General features: G+C 41.2%; 1 protein-coding gene across 1 annotated transcript; it reads left to right on the forward strand.

Moving 5' to 3' along the window:
• Positions 1-3,477: 3,477 nt before the first annotated feature.
• Dnaja2 (DnaJ heat shock protein family (Hsp40) member A2) lies at positions 3,478-26,184 on the forward strand. The gene is made up of 9 exons (XM_057754263.1): positions 3,478-3,663; positions 4,899-4,958; positions 5,617-5,840; positions 14,778-14,858; positions 15,052-15,185; positions 16,906-17,102; positions 23,539-23,683; positions 23,814-23,941; positions 24,434-26,184. Exons 1-9 carry the CDS (start codon positions 3,586-3,588, stop codon positions 24,623-24,625), a joined length of 1,239 nt encoding a protein of 412 aa, XP_057610246.1. The 5' UTR covers positions 3,478-3,585; the 3' UTR covers positions 24,626-26,184.
• The last annotated feature ends 525 nt before the right edge of the window (positions 26,185-26,709 follow it).

The raw sequence follows: 26,709 nt of genomic DNA on the forward strand, positions 1-26,709 counted from the left end.
AAACCTAGTCTCCCATAGTCCTAGTGACGTTATTGGTCTTGAAGGAGAACCTATAACTACCATTTACTAAGTCAGCATAATCTGTAACTACATTCTAAACATTTGTCCTTATACCCGCAGACAAGTGTGGTCCTAGCTCCTCATCAACAAAACCTCTCTTTGCAACACACAGGGACCATTAAGAAAACCACAATCAATCAAAGCATAGAGTTTTGGAGCCTAGTCCCAAAGGACATACCTACAAAACAACTTTTGAACCTAAGGCTCAGGGGACACTGAGAAAGAGGGTATGCAAAGAGCTAGAGAATCGAGGAGTTTTCTATGAGACCGCATCTCCCGGTAAGGTCAGAAGCGATATCCATAAGCCTCACCAACATGACTGCATAAACATGAGCTCAACAGGGACAGCAGGGACAGCAATAGACATGCTGACATGGGCAGGGGAAAGTCCGCGAGGCCTCAACCCCACACAAAGAACTACAGGCAACTAAGGAAGGGCTGGGAGTGGGAGAAGTAGTCTTCCATAGGGAAGAGAAAGCCAATGGGTCACCATACCGAGTGGTTGGGCTTGGAGAAACAAAGCTTTAAAGTGAAAGCAGAATAAACAAAGCACTAGCAAACTCCTTTCTGAGCAGCCTGAATGATACACAGGGCTGTCTAAATTAGTCCACTGCACACTTCTACATTCAATTACCTGTAAACAGGAATGGCCTTCAAAACATAATGAAGTAATTCATACACTCCCCCTAGTCCCTATCCATCTCTATCTCAACCCAAACACAAGCATACTGAATCAAAATAAAAGAACTGAACAACAGTGGAAGCTTGGCAGAAATCGGAAATCACCTTAGCCTTAAATTATTTGCATAATGCGAACAGCCCTCGGTATGCACTGTGACTCGGCACTTTCTGATCCTGAGACATGAAATGAGATGAAGGTATCGCCTCCTTCCTGGCATCAGCTAAATAACAGAGCTAAACTAAAGAAGCATGTGGAAAACTCAGAAAATGTCCGAAGTGCTACAATGCTCACACTGACACAGGCTTAACTCAGGTTCACGATGTCAGGAATGACAGCGTCTGTCAGAGGATGCACAGAACTATTCTGAAATAACTTGGGGCCCTAAAAAATTAGCAGATAAAATGCTGACTAAAATTACAACTCAGAAATGAACAAAATATTATTAATAAATTTTAAAAAACGGTTTAGAGGCAAGTAATAAATAAACAAATAAGGTAACAGAGCTGAGGAAATTTCCTGACACTGGTCACCAGAGCATCATAAGCTAAAACTGAATCAAGTGAAGATTTTTTCCCCCTTACAACACAGCAAAAAGAAAAAAGATAAATTAAACTAAAAGTGAAACCAAAGGGAAAATCCTGCTCTATTCAAACTGTTCATGGACAGAAATAAGATAAAAATAGTAACTACACAAAGGTACTTCCTGCCGTGTGTAGCAGAAACTGACTGGAAGGGGAAAAGAAATGAGAAGACTCAGCAAGCAGGAGATCTGGGAATGTTAGAACATGAGAAGGGACGGAAGGAAGAGCGTTAATCACATAAGGAAGAGTTGAGGAAGCATGGGAAGCCAGGGATGCAGGCTCCACCAGGAGGAAGGTGGGCCCAAACTGAAGTTAACCCTTCACACTACAGGTATGAGCTACCACATTGCATTTCTGTGGTTCTGGGGACAGAACTTGGGACCTCAAAATGCCAATTTATTCACTAACTTATCACAAAGCCACAGCCTACTTGAGAAAATTAGAGCAGTCGCATCAAAAGTTGCCTTTGCTTTTTCTACCCTTTTCTTCTTTCCCAGAGACTGAACCCAGGGCCTTTGTGCGTTCTACACAGGCACTCTCCCAACTAAGCCACATTACTCTGGACCTGTGGGTACTATTGATAAATACTGTCTTACACTAAGGAAATAACCTCAGAAAAGAAAAATGCTACAGCTCACTCTTAAAAGAAGGCAGAACCAAGCTACCAGCTTATAGAGTATAACTTCACAGTTTTGTACTGCCTCATAGGAACCTCTCAAATTGGTGAAAAGTGGAGAAAGGCATTTCAGACTATTACACGAGGGAGAATCCCTGGCCAGCCTTTAAAGATTAGTAATAGGACTTATGCTCTTGAATTACTGGGGGTTTTTGTAACAGCCAAAGCCGTCAGTGAATGTGGCTTCGACATCTGTCAGTAGGGTTGATCAGGTTGCTCTGAGGGTCTAGGTGGGTGTTCCCTTTCCTCTTCATTGCTCTGTGCACGTGCCCTCCTGAAACTGGATATTTGTAGCTGTGATCCCCTGTTGGAAGCTCCAAATAAGTTCCCAGGGCCATATAGATATCTCTACCCTATTAAAGAATTTAGACTGCATTTGAGACCAGCTTCATGTTATGCAGCAGAGATGTCTACAAAACAAGCATATTGGGGCCTCAAATAAGACAGGAAGTTTCCCCAGGTTATGAATCAAGGAAAATGTCACAGGTGACGGAGCATTTTGATGGGCAAAAGGAGCATCTTAATTTCTCATCAGACTCCTTAAGTTCTCAGGCTAAATTTCAGACGTCCTTGGCATGGCAGGAAAGGCCCTCCACAACTAGGTCAGGAACCATTGACAAGAAAGGAACATTATTACCTCGACTGACAGACTTGGTCAAGCATTTGCTTACCAGCTCAGGTTTCAACAGACCAGGAGTGTTTTACTCTCGGAAAAACAATGGAATGGCAAGCTGTACATCTTGTCACGCGGTAGAAGCACAGCATCTTCTGAGCTAAAGCAAATGACAATCGACTGGCAGTCACTAAACGACGGCACGCGGCCATACTGCCTTTTGCCAACCAAACCTTCGTTGTTAGCTAATTTTAAAGCTGTCAAGTGAGACACTTTAACACATGATCCCGGTGGGACAGGGTGACCTTGGTTTATCTGGACAGCCCAAACCAATCCTAAAAGGGCGCTATTGATACTGTGTAACGAACTGTCCTTTCTTCTATGTGACAGCGTGGCTACGCCTTTAAAATCCGTCTGCTAGATATGTATGTATGTATGTATGTATGTATGTATGAGTATTTATGAATGAAATTGTTTCCCTACGCGGGGATGCTGAGGGGGAAGTTAAGGAGATGAAATGAATTGGTGAACGTGCTGATAAAATCACATTAGGGGTGTCACACGCTATTTGGGAGCCTCACACACTCACACCCACGTGCTGTTTTTCACCGCGGCCCGGGAGTACCACCCCAGGAGGATTCCAGGCCGGCTTCTTTCCTCGGGCCTCGGCTGCACCGAGAGTTCCTTCCGAACGCCGAACAGAGTTCTCCTCCACGGAGGCGCGGCTCACGCGTGGTCGAGCGGCGTCAGGAAATGGACCCCACCTGCCGCTCACCGGCGCCCACCGCCCAACCGCCCCGCCCGGCCCCGGGGGCGGGCCTGTGCGCCTACGTCATGGCGCTGCGCCGGGTCAAAGTTCAGCCCCGCCCGCGTCCCCTCGCCGTCTCCTCGGCCTGCGCCGCCGCCGCTCGTGGTCCGGGTCGCGCTCCTTCCGCTCCGCCGCCTGCTCGCGAGTGCTGCCCGGCAGGCCGCCATGGCGAACGTGGCCGACACGAAGCTGTACGACATCCTGGGCGTCCCTCCCGGCGCCAGCGAGAACGAGCTGAAGAAGGTACTGGAGCGAGCCGGCGGGCGGGCGGGCGGGGCGAGGGCGCGGGGCCTGCGCGGTCGGGGCGGCCTGAGCCGGGCTCAGGCGCGGTGGTGGCGGCGGGGGCGCAGTCGGATCGGCTGACCTTGGGCCTCCGCCCGTCCGCCTTCCCTGCGCCGACGCGGCCCGCCAGCCCGGCGCCCCGGGCCACCCGGAAAAACAGGTCGGACCGCGGTGCCCGCGCCGCCCGGCCGGCGAGGAGCTGACCGCCGGCGCCGGTGTGGGGCTGAGGGCCGCAGTCGCCGGCGCCGAAGCTCCTCCCTCCGCCTCGCTCGCCCGGCAGCCGGAGCGGCGTGGGTTTGTTTGGGAGCATTGTTCTGTAGGCAGGTGATCCAAATACCCGGTGGCAGCTTCGGGGATGAGTCGTGTGTCCCAGCCAAACACCTGAGTGTGCACTCACTAAAAATAAGATCGCATTGTTGTCCTTTGTAGCGGTCCAAAATCATCTCTGGACTTCAGAGCATTGAACGTCTTGATAAAGTCCCGCAGCATCTTCTCTGGCTGTCGGTACCTAATCTGAATTTGTAAACCTAGAAAAACGAGACTGTCCCGTAAGCAGTGGGATTGGTAAAGTCCGAAGTAAAATAGACTTCCTGTTACCCTACCGGAAATGGTAGACTGTGTTATATAATTCATGAGTCTGTGTGAAGACTAAATGGTGCATGCTCAAATCGCTTAATTGAGAGTATGTAGTTTCACTACCACCTAGGACCTCAATCAACCCACCATGTGCTAGTAAAACATCACCTAGGACCATCTGGGTTTTTTCTTCCTGTTAGAGGGCAGGCCAGAGCCAGCACAGGCAGGGGTGCTTCTACCCTTGCTTACTTGTATAAGTGCTTGGGTTTCTGTAAAATGTAGTCACTTAATATGGAATTTGTTAGGTTATTGCGGTCTTCTTGGTCTGGTTATGACCATTGGAGATATTTCATAATAGTGAAGAAACAAGGAATAATGTTCCAGCGTCTTTCTTTGTAGTTTTGTTTTATTTATATTTTTCTTCAGTATAATCTCTTTTTCGACAGTAACTTATTTTGTTTTGGTACATTATTAGCAAAGAAACAGTATTGAGATGGAAAATATCAAATAGTTCTGACAACTAAGTGGCATTTTTGGAAGACTGTAACGTTAGAACGTTGCGTTAAGTGAATTTCTTAAATTGTTGTCTGTGTATAACTTTTTAAAATCTCTTTTTGAAGGCATACAGAAAGTTAGCCAAAGAATACCATCCTGATAAGAATCCGAATGCTGGAGACAAAGTGAGTTATTTGAAGTTTTATTCTTGGGGTTTTAGTTTTAAACTGAATTTAAAATAAATCACCCTCTCAGAAACAAGGAATGTAGTAGGGGGAAAATCCATTTATGCCTACAGAGCAAAACTTTTGTGTTATTATTTTAACTTATTTGAAAATGCCATAATGAAACCTGATGCCTATAATATTCTTTAGAAATAAGAAGAATTAGCCAGTGAAGATGGTGATGGTGGTAGCCCATGCTTTTAATCCCTGCACTCTGGATATAGAGGCCGTCCTGGTCAGAGCAAGTTCCGGGACAGCTAGGAGCTGTATAGAGAGACCCTGTCTCTGAGGGGGTGGGGGGAGAGGGAGAGAGGTTCCAGCTATTGATAGCGCACAGCCTGAGCTTGATCGACAGAAGAAGTTGTCTTTCCACCTCCACACATGCTCCAACACTCGCACAGTTCATATACAATAATGATGATAACTTTTAGAAGAATATTTCAGTTTTACAGTGAGAATTATTAAGATTTTGAGCAATAAGTGATAAAGAGAACCAAAATGAAATCAAAGGTAACTTGAAGCTTTTTATTAGAATTAATGGATTCTGAGTTTCTGAAGTCTTTTTTACGTTCTTGTGCTTAAAAATCCAATTGTTTTCATTCTTACTTTTCCCTTATAGTTTAAAGAAATAAGTTTTGCATATGAAGTATTGTCAAATCCAGAGAAGCGAGAGCTCTATGACAGATATGGAGAACAAGGTCTGCGGGAAGGTAGCGGCGGAGGCGGTGGCATGGATGATATTTTCTCACATATTTTTGGTGGAGGATTGTTTGGCTTCATGGGCAATCAGAGTAGAAGTCGAAATGGCAGGAGAAGAGGTGAAGACATGATGCATCCACTGAAGTGAGTCTTGTTTTTAAATGAAGTGCTTTTCCAAGTGGTGATACACAGAGCACAGTTGCTATAGAATACTTCATTTATTTTAAAATTTTTACTGTGTTCTCGTTAAGTGACTAAGTAAAATTGTTAATTGAATTATTTTACTTCAGAGCTTACAGGATGGAGGAGGTGCTCTAGAAATGTAGGTCACTTGGTAAAGTGCTTAACTCACACCCAAAATTCTGGATTTGATTCTGGGTGGTGTGTAATAAATCAGGTGTGGTCTTTACCTATAATTACAGCACGGGGTAGGGGTGGGGGGAGAGGCAAGAGGACCAGGAGTTCCAAGTCATATGCTCGGCTGAGGATACATGGAAGCCTATCACAACAAAACAGCCAAGATCTTAAAGAATAGTTGATGTTTACTGAGATTTATTTGTTTTTCACATTGTTGAGGTTGATTGTAACTATAGAATTTAAAATTTCAAGTGTGAAGATTATATTCTTTGAAGTATTTAAATCCAAGCTTTAAAAAGAGTGGTTGTTTGCTTAGATTATTTACATGGTAAAGTCCCTCATTACTTGATCCTCAACATTAACTCTAAGTTGGTTTCCATGGAACCTACTGGCTGCCAGCCTGGCATTAACCTGCCAACGTACAAATAGTGTGGACCTTGATTGTGAACTAAGACTCCACGGGTCAGCTACAGACTGAAAACAGCTATTTCACTTTAGTTTGTTAAGGTTTTCATGAACAATGGTTTTAGTAACAAATGCTAGAGACTGAATGGAGAGAGCGCATACACGTGCTGTGTGGCATGCTTACAAGGTCTCATGTAGTCCAGGCCGATTATGAGTTCGTTTCTGGTATGTGCTTCTACTTCTGAAGTGTTGGGATTACTGGGGTGTATGATCATGCCTGATTCTCGGTTTATTTAAGATATTTCAGTTATGGTTTTTGTTATGGGGTCATGTGCTTCCTGTAGCTGCACTGTAGTGCACACATGGAGGTCAGAGGACAAATTGAGTTGGTTCTTTTCTTCACCGTGTGGGTTTCAGGGATTGAACTCAGGGAGCAGGCTTGGTGATAAGTGCCTTTATCCATAGCTGTCTCACTAGTCTTGAGTTTTTGTTTGTTTAGATTTATCTATTTGATTTTGAAGTGTTTTGCTTGCCTATCTGTATGCCTGTGCACCACACAAGTGCCTGGTGCCCAGGGAGTTCAGAAGAGGGTGTCAGGTCCCCTAGAGCTAGAGTGACAGGTGGTTGTGAGCTGCCAGGTGGGTGCTAGAAATCGAAACCAGGTCCTTGGTAAGAATAAGCTCTCCAGCCCCACCGTATCTGTCTTTTTTTATACAAGTGCTGGAGTGTTGAACCCAGATACTAATGCCTGTGCTGTGTAGACACATTACGAATTGATCTGTCTTCAGAGCCCCCACTTTTTTTCCCTCTACTAACACCACTATACCTGCCTACTGACGTTCTTCTGGGTCCTTTGATTTCATTTCATGATGATTAATCACTCATCTTTTATGTGCTGGACAGGGCCCTATAATATTGTTGCTGTGTATTTCTTTGTATACAGTTTTATCTCTCTCTGGCAGATTCCCAGCCAAGCATCCATGGCTTTATTTCTTTTTTGAGGCAGAGTATCATACTGGCCAGGGCTGTCCTTGACTTCACAGGTGCTATTCCTGAGCTAACATACATGTTTTGAAGCTGATTTTAAAAAACAACTAAAAACCAAACAGTTAGTTTGCTTTATAGAGGAATTTTACTAGTTTAAGCCTCACTGGAGAGTGCCAATGCTGTCAAATCATTACTTGTAGGATATTTTACACTTCTGGCATTTTGAGGGGCCCAACACCCAAATAAATTGCATGGAGGCTTATTATTACTTATGAGTGCCTGGCCTTAGTGTGGCTTGTTTCTTGCCAGCTTCTCTTAAATTATGCCAACTACCTTTTGCTTGTGGGCTTTTTATCTTTATTTCTGTATACCTTACTTTACTTCTTTCTCCGTGGTTTGCTGTGTAGCTGGTTCGCTGACCCCTGATAGCCTCTCCTTTTTCTCTTGTTCCTGTTTCTCTATACTCTCTGCCTACTAGCCCTGTCTATCCTTGCTTCTGCCTCGCTGTTGGCCATTTGTCTCTTTATTAGGACCATCAGGTGTTTTAGGCAAGGAATCACATCTTTATACTTAATCAAATGCAGCCTAAACAAAAGTAACACGCCAGAAATTAATATTCCCCAATGCTTCCTTTTTTTCTTTCTAAAAAAATGAAGTTTTAACTTCAACATAGTAAAACTGTACACAATAAGAACAATTATCAAATAAATATTACATTCATAATGTACCAAATTTCAGCTCATTTGTTGTATAGTAAATTTAAAGAAAGTACTTCGTTATCTATCCTATCTTAATAAATCCAAAATTTTATTCATAACTTACTTGCTATCATATCTAAGAAAAACTACATCTATCACTATCTAGTCTTCAACTCCATCAAAGACACCAGAGGGATATAATAGTATTTAAATAAATAAAAAGTGCATTTGCAAATGACTTCCAAAAACTGCAGAAGTAAAAGTGACATCTGATTGCTTGGATAGTCAACCTAAAGTTCCTTTGCAACATAGGGTCATCCATTTCAGCCTATAGGCCGTACTATCTGGCAGTAAAGGAGGAAATTTGAAAGACTGTCCTGCCATATTGTCATTTTTTCAGTCACTTTTCTTTTGTGACCTGCAGAATGCCTGGCAGTTTCTTCTGTGAATCAGGAACTCTGACTGACCATCCTGCCTTGTTTTGGCAAAATTTGCAGGCAGTCACTTCCCTGTGGGTCCTGCATATCCAGTTTATACAACAGTGAAGCAGTCTAGGCAAGAGCAATTTTTTGCCCAAAAGGCTAGCCTTGCCACATTAAAAGCAAAATCCATAAGGAGTTTCTTCGATGCCCATCATCTCTGAAATACATTGGTGCTGCTAGGAGCAGATATCTCTCTTCATGAAAAGCCCTAAATTAACAAACATTTTAAATGCTGTATCCTGTAGGTCTTTGAAATATTTGAAGATCATCTATCTGAAATATATCTCTATATGATATAGAAAAACATACCTAACATCTACAAATTTGATTGTTATAGATGTTATAGATGATTAACTACTGACCTGTGTTTTTTGATTATCCTAAATCATAATAGTTTTCAAAAATTAGAATTACATTTTTAAATGAACTGCATAGGTACAATACCTTAAACAAGATCAGAAACATATATACAGTGTTGTAACAAAAATAACCTTAAATTGGTATCAATACACAAAAATCCTTTAAACAAGAGTAAAAACATATACACAGTGTAACAGGTTTGACTTTGAATTTATATCCATATACCAAAGTCATATACCATATACCCAGACAAAATATCTGAGAGTACTTGGTTTTTCTTTTTCTTTTTTTTCCTATATTCCCCTAAATTATAACAAACATCAATGACCCACAAAATAGCCAATAGCTTCCCACATCCCACTCTTGGAAATGTGATTGTTTTCTCTAGTCTGCTTCCTGTTGAATGTGGGTGAAGTATTTTTAGGGTCCCAGAGAGAAAATTTGGGATAATGGCCAAGTTTTGGAAAGAGCAGTTATAATCTTTGTTGATAAATATCACCTGTCAAGTTTCAGGAGGTCTCCCTTGATCAAATCAGATCCAAATCAATGTGGAATGAATCCACAGCCTCTTGTTTCCTTTAGAAAAACAAAACCTTCTCCAAAGCATTTTTGCTTTCCACTTGACAAGTGCATTTCTTGACTTTTTAAAAGTTTTTTTTTTTTTTTTTACATTTTTAAAGTATCGAGGCTCATTTATTTCTGCAGCCCCTCTCTCCCTCTTTCAACTCCAGGTCTCTTAGCAGCTGTCCTTTGCTTTTCAGCAATCAAAAAGTTCAAAATCAACACAGTACTATACAGGATCCAGACTCCCTGTGTGTTTCCAATCTTTACGTGGCTCTTTTTCTTTTACATTATTTTAACTGTCTCTGTAAAGACTTTTACTTTTTAAAAACTTACTTTCTATAAGTGTCTGTACCCATTTTCTTTCTTTTTTAATTCTACGTAAAATACACTGGAACCTGTTTTAGAGGGTTTTTTCCCTTCTGGACCTCTTTTACTGCATATCTTTTAGCCTTTTTTTGACCGCAGGAGCAAACTTTAGACTGTTGAACTACACCTGTGTGCTCTAGTAGCTGGCTCCGCCCACTCTGGGTTGGGTTGTGAAAGCCCAGCTCAAAACTTGCAGCCAGGTTGGAGGTACATGACCAGAAACTGTATTCAACCTTCCTAGAGCTCTAGAATGCTGATATGTGTGCTGTGGCAGGCATTTTTACTTTCTTTTCTGTTACTTCTTTCCATACTGGCTGCTCTAGGACTTGCCAGCAGGCACAAACTCTTAAAGGAACCACTTTTTTTTTCCTTCAGCTTTCTTAGGCTGTAGATGGATTTTTCGAACCCCATGATGGAATGCCAAAATGTTGTAGGCTGTTTTACTCTTTTGGCTTTTTGAGGGACCCAACACCCAAATAAACCACACAGAGGCTTATTATTGCTTAACAATGCCTGGCCTTAGTATGGCTTGCTTCTTGCCAGCTTTTCTTATCTTAAATTATCCCAACTACCTTTTACCTCTGAGCTTTTATCTTTATTTTTGTGTACCTTTACTTCTTTCTCCATGGCTTGCTGTGTAGCTGGTTGGCTGGCCCCTGATGTCCTCTCTTTTTTTCTCTTGTTCTTCTGTCTTTATCGTCTCTGTCTGCCAGCCCCGCCTATCCTTACTTCTGTCTTGCTATTGGCCATTCATCTCTTAATTAGGACCATTTAGACAGGCAAGAATCACAAGTGCAGCATAAACAAAAGTAACACACCTGAAAATAATATTCCCCAACAGTTACTCTTTCTCCTTGTTTTGTAAGACTCAAGATGTAGATCAGTATATCATTAAATTCGGTGTGATGGTGTGTTGTTGATAATTTTCATTCATAAGTGGATTTTAACATGTTTACTGTGTGCACACAAACCAGGGAAAGTGTGTGAAGGTCAGAGGACGACTTGTGGGAGTTGGTTCTCTCCCATCATGATCCAACTTAGGTCACCAGCAAGTGCTGAGCCATCTTGCCCTCCTATAATTGTTTCTTTATACTGCCACAATATAGGAAAGTTTGAGCTTAAAGTAACACTTTTGTTACCAGCTGAGCGGTGGTGGCAAGCTTGGGAAGGCAGAGGTAAGCAAATCTCTGAGTTCAAGGCCAACCTGGTCTACAAGAGTGAGTTCCAGGACAGCTAGGGCTATTATTCAGAGAAACCCTGTCTCAAAGAAAAAAGAAAAAAACAAAGGTTGAACACCACAAAATGATGTGCCTTGGAGAAAGATTTTGAACTATTTGTTCCTTTACCTAAATTCAAGGGATTTAAAATAGTAAGGAAGGCTTAAAGTCTGGTTATACATAGATTAGTGGCAGAGCACCTGCTTAGCATATGTGAGGTCCTGGGTTCACCCTCAGGAGCATGGGAGAAAAAAGATTTCAAAACACAAGAATAGCCAGGTGTGATTGCTCACACCTTTAATCCCAGCACTAAGGACAAAGGGACAAGCGGATCTCTTGAGTTTGATACCAACCTGGTCTACACAGCCAGAGCCAGATCCAAACAAACCAATCAACACACAGAGTATTATTAGACTGTAATATAGATGGATGGTATTGGTAAATAATTTTTAGAATTTCTTTTGCAATTTCATACACAAATGATTGTTCTGTTACCTTTTCTTATACCTTCCCTCCCAGCTGAACAACTCTTTCTTCCCAACAAGCCCCTCCCACTTTCTTGTCTGCTCCTCTCTCGGTCCTTTGTATTTATAGTTTCCTGCACGAACAGGGATGGTGGGTTATTTATTTGAACAAGGGCAACTTACCATTGGCAACATGGCTGAGAATGTAAGTCCCCTCCCTCAGCAACCAATAACTCCTTAGGGAGGGGTGGGACTTTTGTTTTTTGAGGTTAGTTTGGAAATTGAATTGTGTTTTTTTAAGTTTTGATGTACATATACACACATGTCCATATAGTTTATTTAGTTTAACCTTGCTGGCCTAGAATTTGGTATGTAGTTTTCTACATACCAGTCTTTTGACTGGCTTTGGACTTTTGACAGTTTGTCTGTCTCAGTATAGGTATGCACTGCCACACCTGACAAATACTTTTCAAATTTATTTATTTGTTTGATTTTTTTTTTTTTTTTTTTTTTTTTTTTTTTGGACAGTTTGTAGCTTTTGGAGTCTGTCCTGGAACTAGCTCTTATAGATCAGGTTGGCCTTGAACTCCTAGAGAACCGCCCGTCTCTGCCTCAGGAGAGCTTGGATTAAAGGCAAAGGCGTGCGCCACCACCGCCCAGCAAATTGTTAAGAAATTTTTTTTTTATTTTATTTATTTATTTTTTTTGTTTTTCGAGACAGGGTTTCTCTGTGGCTTTGGAGCCTGTCCTGGAACTAGCTCTGTAGACCAGGCTGGTCTCGAACTCACAGAGATCCGCCTGCCTCTGCCTCCCGAGTGCTGGGATTAAAGGCGTGCGCCACCACTAAAAAATTTATTTAACTTTATTTTGTATGCATTGGTGTGAAGGTGTCTGATCCCTTGAAATTGGAGTTATAGACAGTTGTCAGTTTCCATGTGGTTGATTGGAATCGAACCTGGGTCCTCTTAAAGAGCAACCAGTGCTCTTAACCGCTGAGCCATCTCTCCAGCCCCATTTATTACTTTTTAAAAATGTGTTTGGATGTTTTGCCTGCATGTATGTCTGTGAGTGCCCATGGAGGCCAGAAGAGGGTGTTGAATCCTCTGGAATTATAATCACAGACAGTTATTCACCATGTGGGTGCTTGGAACTGAACCCAGGTTCTCAGAATAGCAGGTAACTTTGTTGAATCTTCTCTCTAGCCTTCATGTCTATTTTTTAAAACCCTTTTTTTTCCTGTACCACTTTTTTGAGGTATGAATATATAAAATATTGTATACGTTTGAATTTACAGTCAACTGGTACTTTTTAATTCTGCTTTTTGCCTTTTTAGTTAGATACTTTGAAGATACATTAAAAGATGTTCATGGCCGCCATGCCAGTGTTCATCATGAACACCAGAGTGCCCTTGCCTCCATGTCAGAGGGCCTCCTCTTCGCTCACCCAGCAGCTGGTACAGCAAGCTGACCCAGTACATCACAGTGCTTTTGGCCACTCCTGTAGCAAGCTGCTATATGACCTAGTGGCCTGATTGCGTGTGCATCAGCCCAGACCAGATCTAAATCAGCTGTGTGACTTGAACTTGCCTAACCAAGTCTGCAGTGCTTCTGTCTTCACTTGAATACTGGTCTGGCTTATCTGGACTGCCATTCTTAGAGCCTTGCTGCATATAGTGTTCTATGTTCATCTACCCATAGAGACGTCCACCTCATAGCCAGCAGAAGTCAATTGTTTAGAGACCAAAATTAATAAACAAAAGTTGTTCAGATATACAATATTTATTATGATTTGGCAAGATCTTTAGAAACCAAAAAAATTAAGTTTCTCTGTTGAAGCTATGTTCTTTCCGTCTCTGCAATAGTGAGTAGCTTTTTTTTTTTTTTTTTAATATTTTATTTATTTATTATGAATACAATTTTTGTCTGTGTGTATGCCTGCAAGCCAGAAGAGGGCATCAGGCCTCATTACAGATAGCTGTGAGCCACCATGTGGTTGCTGGGAATTGAACTCAGGACCTTTGGAAGAACAGGCAATGCTCTTAACCGCTGAACCATCTCTCCAGCCCTAGTGAGTAGCTTTTTAAACACACAATTAAGTGCATCTTTTTAATTTTTAAGAAATTCTGTGTATGAGTATTTGTTTGCATACATGTCTGTGTACCACATGTATCTTAAGCCTGTGGAGGTAAGCAGAGAGTCAGTTGTCCTGGAACCAGAGTTACAGACAGTTGTGACCCTCCATGTGATTGCTGGGAATTGAATCCAGGTCCTCTGAAAGAATAGCAGTGCTCTTAGGCACTGAGCCATCTCTTCAGCTCCCTAAGTGCCTATTTTAAGCTATAATATACATTTAATTGTAATATAACTATAGATTGTAATCTAATACATATTAGATTACAAATGTAATTATCTATAGCTTGCCCCCTCCCCTCCAACAATAAAGCTCTGCCTTGGTCAAGTTAGTTAACTTCTCCTTGCTTCAGTTATATCACATAAAATTGGATGATAATTACAATTAGTAGCTAGGGATGTAGCTTAATTGCTTTAGTGCGTGTCTGATACAGATGAGTCCCTGGGCTTCCTTTGTTCCGTATAAAACAGGGCAAGATGGTATGTGACTGTAATCTAGCACTTGGGAAGTAGAGGCATGGATATTCATTAAGTTCAAGGTGATTTTTGGCTGCATTTTGAAGCCAGTGTGAACCATAAAGTCCTGTCTTTATAGTGTTATTGATGACTTGGGTCATTAGTGCATAATTTGCAGCAAGTTGCTAGCTAGGTCAACCCTGTAGGTACAAGAATTTAATTTTTTTTTTCTTTCCTGGTTGATGGTAGCACACATTTTTAATCCTAGTACTCAAGAGGCAGGGACAGGTGGACCTCTGAATTTCAGGCCAGCCTGGTCTACAGAGCAAGTTCCAGGGGCAGCTACACAGATAGTCCCTGTAAGTATGTGTATACCAGTGCCTGAGAAAACTGGAGATGAGTTACAGGTGGTTCCAGTGTGCGGTTGAGAAACTTGCCTCTGAAGAGCAGTGTTAACACCAAGTGTATTGTCCAAATTCATAAAGATTTTCTTGGGTTCTATGTTAAAAAGCCAGAGTGAAATTTGGTCTGTAAGCTCTATATATCTTTTAAAAATATTGGCAAAATTTGGTTGAACCATGTTCTTTTTTCTGCAGAGTTTCTTTAGAAGACTTGTATAATGGCAAGACAACCAAACTACAACTTAGCAAGAATGTGCTCTGTAGTGCATGCAGTGGGTAAGTGTGCTGTTGCTTAGGCTGTCTGTCTGCTTTTTGAGTGGCATGCTCAAAATCTATACCAGGTAACATATTTTCTGTTACTTCTGAAGACCAGTTAAAATGGTTACACTGGGGAGTGAGAAGCACAATTTGTTATGTTTGAATGACTAGTGGTTTGTAGACAAAAGTGTGATTTATACTTTTGCTTTAGCCAAGGTGGAAAGTCTGGAGCTGTTCAGAAATGCAGTGCTTGTCGGGGTCGAGGTGTGCGCATTATGATCAGACAGCTGGCTCCAGGAATGGTGCAGCAGATGCAGTCTGTGTGCTCTGATTGCAATGGAGAAGGTAAATATACCAGTGTTTTCATTGCTTTTTATAATAGAATATGTTGGGAACATAGGAGTTGGAAACGTTTACAATTTTACTAAGTATGCTTATATTCATTTTATTCTAAAAATGGTATCTAACAGAAGATTGGCAATTATTATACCATTACTGTTTGAGCATAGTGCCTCTAACCTAGGCCGACCTTAAACTGTGTATTCAAGGATGATCTTGAATTCTTAATCTGCCTTTACTTCTGAAGTGCTGAGGTATTGTTCCAATACAGCTGAAATTAATCTTTATCACCTAACTTGTAGAACTTCGGGGGCATTCTAAAAAGTCCTAAATCAAGTTCTAAATCTATTTTTAATAGTTTGATTTTTAAATGAAGTTGCTTTAATAAGAAAAGGAGAGATGTGTCTAGTGTAACTAAGAAATTAAGTTTTTAATTAGATTAATTTATGTGGTAGAATTTTTCCTTACCAGCATTGGAAAGTAAACCCAAGTCCATGAGGGTGCTTGGCAAGTATTGAACACCAGCCCTCATTCTGACTAATTACATTACTATGCTTACCCAAGCCCTGGTACGGGGAATTAAACCTAGGGTTCTTACCATTGGGCCACACTCCCAGCCTTTCCCTTGGCTAATTGTTAGTATAGTTGTAGAGCTCTCTTTCCCAAATTCTTGGAGGTGATAATTTTCAGAAGGTATATATTGGGCTAAGGTAATAACTTAGTTGGTAAAGTGCCTGCCTCGCTAGCATGAGGACCTAGCCATGGTACATGGCTAACCGATGTTAGAAAAGCAAGTAGTGCACCCTTAAGATCCCCGTGTTTAGGAGAGAGGTTGATCCCAAGTGCTCACCAGCTGGCCAGCCTAACCTGCTAACCTCTAGGTCAGTGAAAGATTCTGTCATGAAAAGTGGAGTGGAGGACAGCTGAGAAATGATACAAGACTCCTTTTTAAACACAAGTGCGCCAGTGCTCCGTGATTAGAAAACCTTGCCTTTTTCCCCATACATTGTTAAATACATCTGGAGTTCCAATTTCTTATACCATAAGCAAATATTAGAGGGGAATATCTTCAGAAGAAAAAACGTTACCCTAACCTTGGTACAGAAGTGTTCAGTGCTCTAGTTGGTTTTGAGAATTTTCAGTTACAGTGAAACTACACAAAGGCAGGATTGGCAGTGGGAGGACAGTCCAGTGGTAGAACCTGTGCAGAGACCTGGGGCTAGTCCCCGGCTAATATCTGAGCAAGATTTAGTCTTTTGAAATAAACTCGAGTACCAACTTTACAATTCAGTAATAAGTCATCAAGGATATGTGAGGATTGAATATAGACCAGTAGCAAACTTTTAGGTTCACTAACCCCTACTGGGAAGAACAATTAAAGTTTGACTTGGGCTGTCTCTGTCTGATGGTAACCTACTTGGAGTTAGAACTGAAAACTTTTGCAGAAGTGTTTATAGAAGTTCCAGCATCTCACTGCCCAAACTTTTCCTCGTTCATTAGTTTTAGGGAGTAGAGCCAGGAACTAACGAAATGTCAGGGTGTTTGACTCTATAATCTTAGGTAGCTGAACCCCTTGGGTGACCTTTAGTAAAATGTTTTGTCATTTGCATTAACTGTAACCATTGGTGCCCAAAATGTATCTTTTTGAATTAAGGGCACTGTCAAGACTCAGTTTAAGATTGAGGTATTCTTTCTTACTGGAAGCTTGAATGACCTCTCTTTGCAGGAGAAGTCATTAATGAAAAAGACCGCTGTAAAAAATGTGAAGGAAAGAAGGTGATTAAAGAAGTCAAGATTCTTGAAGTTCATGTAGACAAAGGCATGAAACATGGACAGAGAATTACATTCACTGGGGAAGCAGACCAGGCCCCAGGAGTGGAACCTGGAGATATTGTTCTTTTGCTACAGGAAAAAGAACATGAGGTAATTTACTTTTGATTTACTCACTTTTTTTTCCCCGTTTTTGTTTTATTCAGAATTGATCTTGCTTGTGAAAAATAGGATAAATGCCTTGGAGTGTAACTGAAAACAAATGAAGTTGTTAAGGGAAATGTGACTGAGTTAATTTTTAGCTCACAGTGAGCGTGGCTTACTTAGAGAAACATAGTCTATTAGTCTGTACCCTGTCATAGCTATAACTCAGCACTCTGCCCTTAAATGATCCTATTGTCTCTGCACCTCATTTTCCTTTATGTAAATAAAGCATTGAACTAGGTAGTGTTAGGCAACATAATTTCACTATAGAGCTCCTTGGATGCATGGTGGGTGGATAGAGGCTTCACTCCTCAGCACTTCTCCATTAATTTTACTGTACTTGCTACGTTTGCTGGGGTCAGGGTTTTTTTGTTGTTGTTTTTTGTTGGTTTGTTTTTATCTGTTTTATTGGTGTGATGGGAGCACGAGTCTTACTCATGTCCCAGAATGTATAGAACAACTTTCTGGAGTCACTATGCCCACAGTGGGTTCTGGGGGTCAAACATGTTGTCAGTCTTTTGTGGCAAGCACTTTTATCTTCTGAGCTTTCTAATTGACCCAAGTTCTAGAGATTTAAAACATCTTTTAATTAGTTCCTGATTGAATGTGTATTGGTTATATCTATTATGATTGAGACAAAAGAACCTGTCTAGCAGTGAGGGTCATTATGTGCTGTTTTTATTCTGATCATACTTCCTTTCTCTGTCCTGAACCGCCATGCTTAGCTCACCTGTAATTTGTAATACCTGGTGGCCCATTTCTATAATCCCAGAACTTAGGAGGCCAAGACAGGAGAGAGCAAGATTGAGGTCAACCAGGGCTATAGGGAGACTCTTCTCAAGCAAAATTAATGCCCTACATAGTATCTTGTCTACTTCTGTCCTAAAGAATGTGTCTGTGGCTCTTTGTTTATAAAGCTGTTCAGGAAACAGTACTTAGATGTGAACACTTGACAGGGTTTGTACTGGAGACTTATTTAAGAGTTCTCTAAAAGATTGCACTTACGTTTTATTTATTTTAGACAGACTTGAATCACTTTGTTTTTCTTGTATACATAGCCTATGTGCAGGGCTGGAGAGATGGCTCAGTGGATAAGAGCACTGGCAGCTCTTCCAAAGGACCGGGGATCAAGTCCTAGCACCCACATGGAAGCTCACAACTGTCTGTAACTCCAGTTCCAAGTGATCTGACACCGTCACACAGACATACATGCAGATAAAACATGTAAAATGAAAAAACACTCATTAAGCCAGGCACTGGTTGCGTACACCTTTAATTGCAGTCCTCAGGAGACAGAGGCATGCTGATCTCTGAGTTCAAGGCCATCCTGGTCTACAGAGTAAGATCCAGGACAACCAGGACTCTTAACACAAACCCTGTCTTGAAAAACCAAAACAAAAAAACATGCTATCCACAGCTGGTTCCTGGAGACTGGTGTGTGTTCTTACAATATGGTTGGTGTATTCCTGATAGACCTGGAGAACATGGACTCCTTCCAGAGGTCAGAGTTGGGTAGCTGTAGGTCCTAAAGATGGCATCAGAGGTGTCCTTGGCAGTGTGGCCACGGCAGCCTGTAGCTGCATCCGATCCAGCCGTCAGCAACAACCTCTTGTGCAGAGGAGCAGAGACAATGCCATGGCCTCCGGGGGCAAGGATGAGGTGCACCACACAGATCCACAGGGCCCATCACCTTGCATAGAATAGTGTAGGGATTTCTAATCGTGATCTCCCTGTAGCCTTGATTTTGGTCTGCTGGTCAAGTCAAGTCTGCTTCTGCACTGGCGTGACCTTTTGAAACCTCATTCTTGAGATGCTTGCTGGAGACTGGAAAGATAGCTCAGAGGTTAAGAGCACTTGCTGCTGTTGTAGAGGAACCTGGTTCAGTTCCCGGCACCCACATAGCGGCTCAACCTTTTTTTTTTTTTGTTTTTGTTTTTGTGTTTTGAGACAGGGTTTCTCTGTAGTTTTGGTGCCTGTCCTGGAACTAGCTCTTGTAGACCAGGCTGGCCTCGAACTCACAGAGATCCGCCTGCCTCTGCCTCCCAAGTGCTGGGATTAAAGGTGTGCGCCACCACCGCCTGGCACGGCTCAACCTTTTTTAACTCCCGTTTCCAGAGGATCAGATGTACTCTCTTCAGATCCCTGCATACATGTGGTACACATACATACACAAACACATAGAAATAAGATTAATGTACTTAGGACTCTCTAAAGGAACTAAACTTATGGAATGTGTATGTATAACAAAGATTTATCACAATAACTTAGTCCAGCTAGTCTAACACTAGAAGGGAATCCCAAAGAAGTAGGCTCAAATGCCAGTGAAGGAATGGACTTGGCCAGCAAGAGCGAGAACAAGCAAGCAAGGAGCAAGCTTCATTCTTTCATTCCCTGTATATAGGCTGCTAGCAGAAGGTGTGGCCCAGACTAGAGGTGGGTCTTTCCATCTCAAAAGATCTGAATTAAAGGTTTATCTTCCCAATCTCAGATTGGGATTAGAAATGGATCTTCCCATCTCAAATGATTTAAAGAGAAAAACCTCATCTTTGTGCCCAGCCATTTGAGTTTTAGGCAGTCATGTTGACAACCAAGAGTAGTCATCACAATTAACATAGCATAAATAGAGACAATTGCTAGTTAAAGTTCAGTAATCTCAGATTCTCTGACGGGCAGAGAGGACAAGTAGATCTCTGGGGCTTGATCTTCATGACTTTGACAGGCAGTCTAGCTTAGTTACAGGATCCACTCCTTGTCTTGGGCTTTGCCTCCAAGTGCTCAACAACCCCAGCACTGGATCCTCTGGTAGCCACTGTGACCTCCCAAGCCTTGGTCCATTCACCGTTTGGTTTTTTTCCCAAGGAAGAAGCTGCAATTTTAAAAGTAAAATCACGTTGAAATTTAGTGGAGAACAAGGTTATATTGAAAAGCACATTGTAGAAGTTGATCTATCCTCAGAAGATTACAATTTGCTCCCTGGACTGATCTTATGAAGAGGGGTGTTACTGTTTTCTGTTTTTTGGGTTTTTTGTTGTTGTTGTTGTTGTTGTTGTTGTTTTGGTTTGGTTTGGTTTTTGTTTTGTTTTTGACTTTTCTTTGATATGGCATATTTTAGAAAGACAGTTTCCAGAATTCTGCCTTAACATCATAAAGGATGAAATATTCATGACTACTTTTTGATAAAGTCTGGGTCTTATATGAAGAAGGTATTAGAAAATGCTCTGTCTCGGGCTGGAGAGATGGCTCAGCGTTTAAGAGCACTGACTGCTCTTCTAGAGGACCTGGGTTCAATTCCCAGCACCCACATGGCAGCTCACAACTATCTGTAACTCCCAAGATCTGACACCCTTACAAAGACACATGCAGGCAAAACACCAATGCACATAAATAAATTTTTTAAAAAGGGACCACTTTTTGTTTTGAAAGAAAGAAAATACTCTGTCTCTGAGCCACATCTCCAAGCTCTAAATTTTGTTATTCAAGATTCTTATTTGATGGCTTTTTAGCTACTTACTCATTTATTCAATATTAGTATCCACAATACCTACAAAACATAAAAAGTGGAAAGCTAACCAGATAGCAGTGAGCTACATCGTTAAAAGTAGATTAAACCTCAGTGTTTTGTGGAACGGGTGTTAGAGTGTTGTAAATACCTTTAATCTCAATTCTTGGGATTAGAATTGTTGAAATTGGTATGATTGCATGGAATTGATGGCCTAGGCTAGGAAGTAGTAAAGGGCAGAAGTTAAGAGCAGTCAGTGTAAGCCAAGAGTGAGGTTTAGACAGCTTAATTCATCTCGCTTAGAAGAAAAAGAGCACAAACCTAACTATAGTTTAAACTAGAACATAGGACTTGCTAAATGTTCAAGAAAAGCATTGGTTAAGTTTTGGGCCTTCTCTCTTCACTCCAAATAGCTGTTTGAAGAAGATGAGGCCATATTTAGGTTGGGTGGGTGCAGGGCTGAATCTATACGTATGTGGTTAAAAGCTTTGAGTGTTGTGTCATGTGCATTTGTCCTGCTGTGCTGCTCTTCTGTGAGTCTGGTGTCCTTTTGTGCAGTGCAAGTGCAGGGTTTTAATTGTGTTCCTCAATAACTGCTGAAGGTTTTGCTATGTGGTGCTTGGTAGTCCTTCAGGGGAGAAGTTAGGCATTTATTTGTTTAAATGTTAGTGTTAAATTATCAAGTCATTCATTCCCCGAGCCCCTCAAATGACAGCAACCACCATGGTATTTTTTAGTTGTAGTTACTTTGAATGCTTTTTGGTGGTGGGGGTGAGGGTTTGGTTTGGTTTGGTTTTTCAAGACAGGGTTTCTCTGTATAATAGTTCTGGAACTTGCTCTATAGACCAGGCTGGCCTTGAGCTCATTGAGATCCATACCTGCCTCCGCCTCTCACGTGCTGGGATTAAAGGCGCGCACCACCACCGCCCAGCCAGCTGAACACTTGATACAAGCACACAGTGTCAGGGCTGGAGAGATGACTGCTCTGCTCTTACAGAGGTTCTGGGTTCAATTCCCAGCACCCACATGGTGGCTCACAGCCATCTATAATGAGGTCTGGTGCCCTCTTCTGGCCTGCAGGCACACATGGAAGGAATGTTGTATACACAATAAATAAATGAATCTTAATAAAAGAAAAGATGTGTCTACTGCTCCTGGCTCCAGCACACTCAAATCTCGGTGACCTTTTCACTACAGTTAATTTTATTTCAACTTAAATTTCAAAATTTAAGTATAGATTTGGCGAGTTTAAGTAAAAATTGCAAGTTGAATATTTTTAAATTGATTTTTTTCCCCCCACATCAAAGCTCAGGACATTCTCAGCATTTATTCAGTAACATTTGCAGTGTTGGTGCAGAAACACAACTCAACTCCAAGGGAAGAAGAGACTATTCTGGAGCGAAATGAATGACTATTACCTATAATATGGATTGTGGTTACAGCAAAACCCATGTTCTAACATCGGAGCAGTAATAGAGCAGAGAAAATCATAAATCAAGGTGCTATCCAAATGCATTGGAGAAAGTAGACAATTACAGCAAAGTACACAACCTCAGCCATAGGCCTCAGTCTTCTCTCATGACTCCTAACCTTGGGTTGATAGAAACTACAGTTTTGTTGTTAATAAATTCCAAAAGGTTTTATCTGTAAAGTCAAAGGATGTTAGGTCTGACACAGCAGTGGGCAATTGGCTAATTTGGGGGACTTAGGTAGCCTAAGGTAAATTGTCATCAGGCTTTGAACCTGCAGTGTTCTGGTTGTATCTGAGTCACACCAGCATGTATAGTCTATAAGCATATACTGTAAGATGGAATAAGCCAACTTTAGCATTTGCTGTATAATTTACATTAAGCAAGTTTGAATTTTTTAAAGGTGTTTGTTTGTTTGGTGTTGTATTCTGAGATCTGGTTTTTCTGTGTAACAGTACTCACTGCCCTGGAACTCAATCTGTAGACCAGGTTGGCTTAGAACTCACAGAGATCAACCTGCCTCTGCTTCCTGAGTGTTGGGATTAAAGGCATGAACCAGTCACTATATCTGTACTAGGTTTTTGTTTTTTTTTTTTTTAATTATGCGTATACATGTTTTCTCTGTATGTATGAAAGTGTACTATATGTGTGCCTGGTGCTCAGTGAAGGTCCGAAGAGGCCCTTGAATTCTCTGAAACTGGTACTATGGATGTAGTGAGCCACCTTCTGGGTGCTGGGAGCCAAACCTCTGCAAGAGCAGCAAGTAGTCTTTACCACTGACAATCTCCATGCCCAAGTTTGAATTTTAAGTGCAGTGGAGATCCATTGTACATGTGTAAAGTGCAGAATTGAAGCCACGGCTTTCACAACTGGGCTTTACTGGTTGAGGTTTTTGAACACTGAACTTGGACTTCTTCTTGCCTCATTGAGACCATGTCTGGGGGACATTCCAGGTTGACTCTGTTCTTTTGAAGCCCATAGGATGTATTTGGTGTTAGGAAATGGAATACAATGGCAGCAGCAAAAGCACTATTAGGAGCTTCAGCATTTTTCTTAGTAGTTGGCTGTCCTAATAGAAGTTTCTGTCATACCCCTTGAGAATAGCTAGTTTTGCTAATAATAATTTTGGAAATTAGGGACAGTGGCATTTTGGTTCTTCCAAGATTCTGATATTGACTTAAGAAATGTGCAATAGGATGTTTTTTTTTTTTTTTTTTTTTTTGGTTTTTCGAGACAGGGTTTCTCTGTGGCTTTGGAGCCTGTCCTGGAACTAGCTCTGTAGATCAGGCTGGTCTCGAACTCACAGAGATCCGCCTGCCTCTGCCTCCCGAGTGCTGGGATTAAAGGCATGCACCACCATCGCCCGGCTCTTCATAATCTTTTTTAAAAATATATTTTGTTTGTGCTTTTTTTATAGGTGTTCCAGAGAGATGGGAATGATCTGCATATGACATATAAAATAGGACTTGTTGAAGCTTTATGTGGATTTCAGTTCACATTTAAGCATCTTGATGCTCGTCAGATTGTGGTAAAATATCCTCCTGGCAAAGTAATTGAGCCAGGTAAATGACTTCATCTGATCAGGTTGTTCGTGTATTGTTAAAATTTTTATTTATAGTGGGTAAAAAAGAATATTATTGAATACCTTTCTTGGGTAATATTCTTATCTAATTTAATTTTTTTAAATAATAGGATGTGTTCGTGTTGTTCGAGGTGAAGGAATGCCGCAGTATCGTAATCCCTTTGAAAAGGGTGATCTTTACATAAAGTTTGATGTGCAGTTTCCTGAAAACAACTGGATCAACCCAGACAAACTTTCTGTAAGCTGTTTTTGCAGTTCCTCACACAGCTAATATAGATGTCCCTTCTGCTGCTTCTCGTTCTCCCTTGCTTCCTGTGTGCTGCTTTTCTCTTTCTCTTGGGTTTCTTTCTGCACCCTGGGCTGGCCTAGAACTCATGGCAGTTCCTCTGTTTCAGCCTTTTGATTGTTACAGATGTGACCAACCATGCCCAGCTTTTTTGAGACTGTGTCTTCATGCTGGCTTTTTTAAATGTTTCCATAGTTGGTGGGTTTTTTTTTTTTTTCTGGTCATTCTGAAGATGAAGTTGGCTGGTAGAAATGTTTATGGGGCCAATCAGGCTGGTGAGAGTCTTTGAACTCTCTGGAGAACAGATCCTTCAGATAGCATTCTGTTTAGAAGTACCATGGAACATTTCTGCATGTAGTTTTCTAGTGTTTAAATATGGATGTTTATTTTGTGTGAATGTCAGCTACATAATGAGACACGTCTCCTGTTCTTTGTTTCCTGAAGGAATTAGAAGATCTACTGCCATCTAGACCAGAAGTTCCTAATGTAATTGGAGAGACAGAAGAAGTGGAGCTTCAGGAATTTGATAGTACTCGAGGCTCTGGAGGTGGTCAGAGGCGTGAAGCCTATAACGATAGCTCTGATGAAGAAAGCAGCAGCCACCATGGACCTGGAGTGCAGTGTGCCCATCAGTAAACTGCAGGCGGCTGCACAGGTGGATTTTCGTTCCACATTTTCCGGATAAGCCAGCTGCTGGAGTACCTGATGAGTCCAGATGAACTGACAGACATCTGTTGATCTGTGTGTAACTTCTAAATTGGTATAGTATCCACAGAGTGTATAATTTAAACTAACCACGAAGCTTTACATCTTCATCTCGACTGTTCTGTAGCAGAGTAAAGCACTTGAAATAAGACTCCTTTCACATGTGGGTTATAAGTTTCAGTCCTGGTATCTGCTTGATTTTTATCAGTTTTGTGTAGACTTTATGTTTCATATTTTAAACTCAAATCCAGCATTGTAAAGTTTGTACAATTTGTCCTGAAGCTTTGTGTTTGGCTGCACCTGCATAAGCTGCTACAAATAGAAAAAAGAATTCATAGCCTGTATCTATCATTTAGATGCATGGAAAAATGGGCTTTGCACACGATGGGTTTGAAGCTGACTGGGAACAGTAGAAAAATTACATTAGCCATGGTTGTAAAGTTTTTTGGCTTTTTTTTAAAAAAACCATTTTGTGAAAGGTTTCTGAAACTTGGTAATAAAAAGCAGTTGGTGTAAATTATTCTGTGTCACATTTTTAGAAAGAGCCTATTTTGAACTGTAAACAAGTATCCTTACACTGAGGAGGAACTCTGGTTCTGGTTTTAAACAGCCCTAAAGATCCATTGGCCTGAAGCTTCAGGGCCTGCCCGTTTTATAGTTTGCAAACACTAAAGTTGGTTGAAACAGGCTTTATTGGTTTCAGTTGATACTCTGTAGCATCAGGAACATCCAAATCAATCATCTAACTCCCAGGTTACCCTGAAAATTGGGACAAGCCCAGGCCTCAGTAATCTTCTTGTACCCCACTTTTTGAAAATAAGGTAATGGCAGATGAATAGGAGAACCATGTTTACACAGACCTGTTAAAATGCAGTTTTTATTAAATACTATGAAAAATTGCTGTCTCGTTAACTTGAACATCTGAATTTAGGGAAGCATTGACTGATAATCTACGTAGAAAACTAAGATTCTTAGGTCAGCAAACATTCACCAAGTGGCTGAGCCAGCGGTGAGAGGGTTCAGTTTGATCCATGTCCTGGTCAGCACCTATTGTTAATTACAACCATCCTAATGAAATGAAAGGATGGGTTTCCATCTTCTGGTGATTACTTTTTTTCTCCCTGAAGTATTTTTTTTTTAAACACGTTCATTTGAGGTCCAAGGAACAACAGGACAAAAATGGAAATTCAGATTTTTTTTTCAGTGTTATTATACCATCTCTGAGCCTAATAGTGCTTGGGTACATTTCTAGAGATATTAGAACCTGGATGAAAAAATGTCCCCAAACTAATCAAGACCAGTGAGGGTTAAATTACTGCCCTATTCGCTCTACCTCCATTGTACAAAAATACTTTGCAACAAGCCTGGGCAAGGTTCAGCAGCATAATAGTTTTGTATTTGAGGTTATTTCCCCACAACACTTTAAGCCTAAGCAATGCAGTGATAATAGAAACTTTGTAGCCTTTCCAATAAAGGTTTATAAAACAGTTGCTCAGCAGTCTTCAGTTCTTTTGCCGTGTGTGTGTGTGTGTGTGTGTGTGTGTGTGTGTGTGTGTGTGTGTGTGTGTGTGTGGTGCTGGGGACTGAACTCAGGCCCATGTATCCACCAAGCAGCTGCTTTCCCAGCTTAGCAACCTCCAACTGCTCACCTTTTTTACTAGAACAAAATTTGCAAGCATGGAAACTCTGACCTGGAAGTGCCTCTAACTGCATCATTTTATGGCTTTTATGCCATAAAGTTTTATCTTTAAGAAAATGCCCATTTCAATGGTTTCCATATATCAAGACTTGTGTAGCAAAACAAAAAGCACACCGAGTCCTAATTAGTCCCATGTCATTGTCTTCCAACCCTTTATGCAATTATTAATTCTGTTTCTAAATATTGTACTGAATTGTGTTTTTGAGTTTTATTCTTATCCAGCATATAGCTTTACTTTTTTAAAAAGCAAGTAGTATTGGGTATGAGGATGCCATGCATTTTACTCACTTCCTAGTGGACATTTGGAGTATACTAT

The sequence above is a fragment of the Chionomys nivalis genome, chromosome 21 (genome assembly GCF_950005125.1).
Source record: "Chionomys nivalis chromosome 21, mChiNiv1.1, whole genome shotgun sequence".
Lineage (NCBI taxonomy): Eukaryota > Metazoa > Chordata > Mammalia > Rodentia > Cricetidae > Chionomys > Chionomys nivalis.

Excerpts from the sequence above, each read along its gene's own strand:
- Dnaja2 (XM_057754263.1), top strand. The coding sequence starts at position 3,586 with ATGGCGAACGTGGCCGACACGAAGCTGTACGACATCCTGGGCGTCCCT. Across the intron at positions 3,664-4,898 it reads GCGAGAACGAGCTGAAGAAG|GCATACAGAAAGTTAGCCAA; the intron begins GTACTGGAGCGA and ends CTCTTTTTGAAG. Across the intron at positions 4,959-5,616 it reads ATCCGAATGCTGGAGACAAA|TTTAAAGAAATAAGTTTTGC; the intron begins GTGAGTTATTTG and ends TTTCCCTTATAG.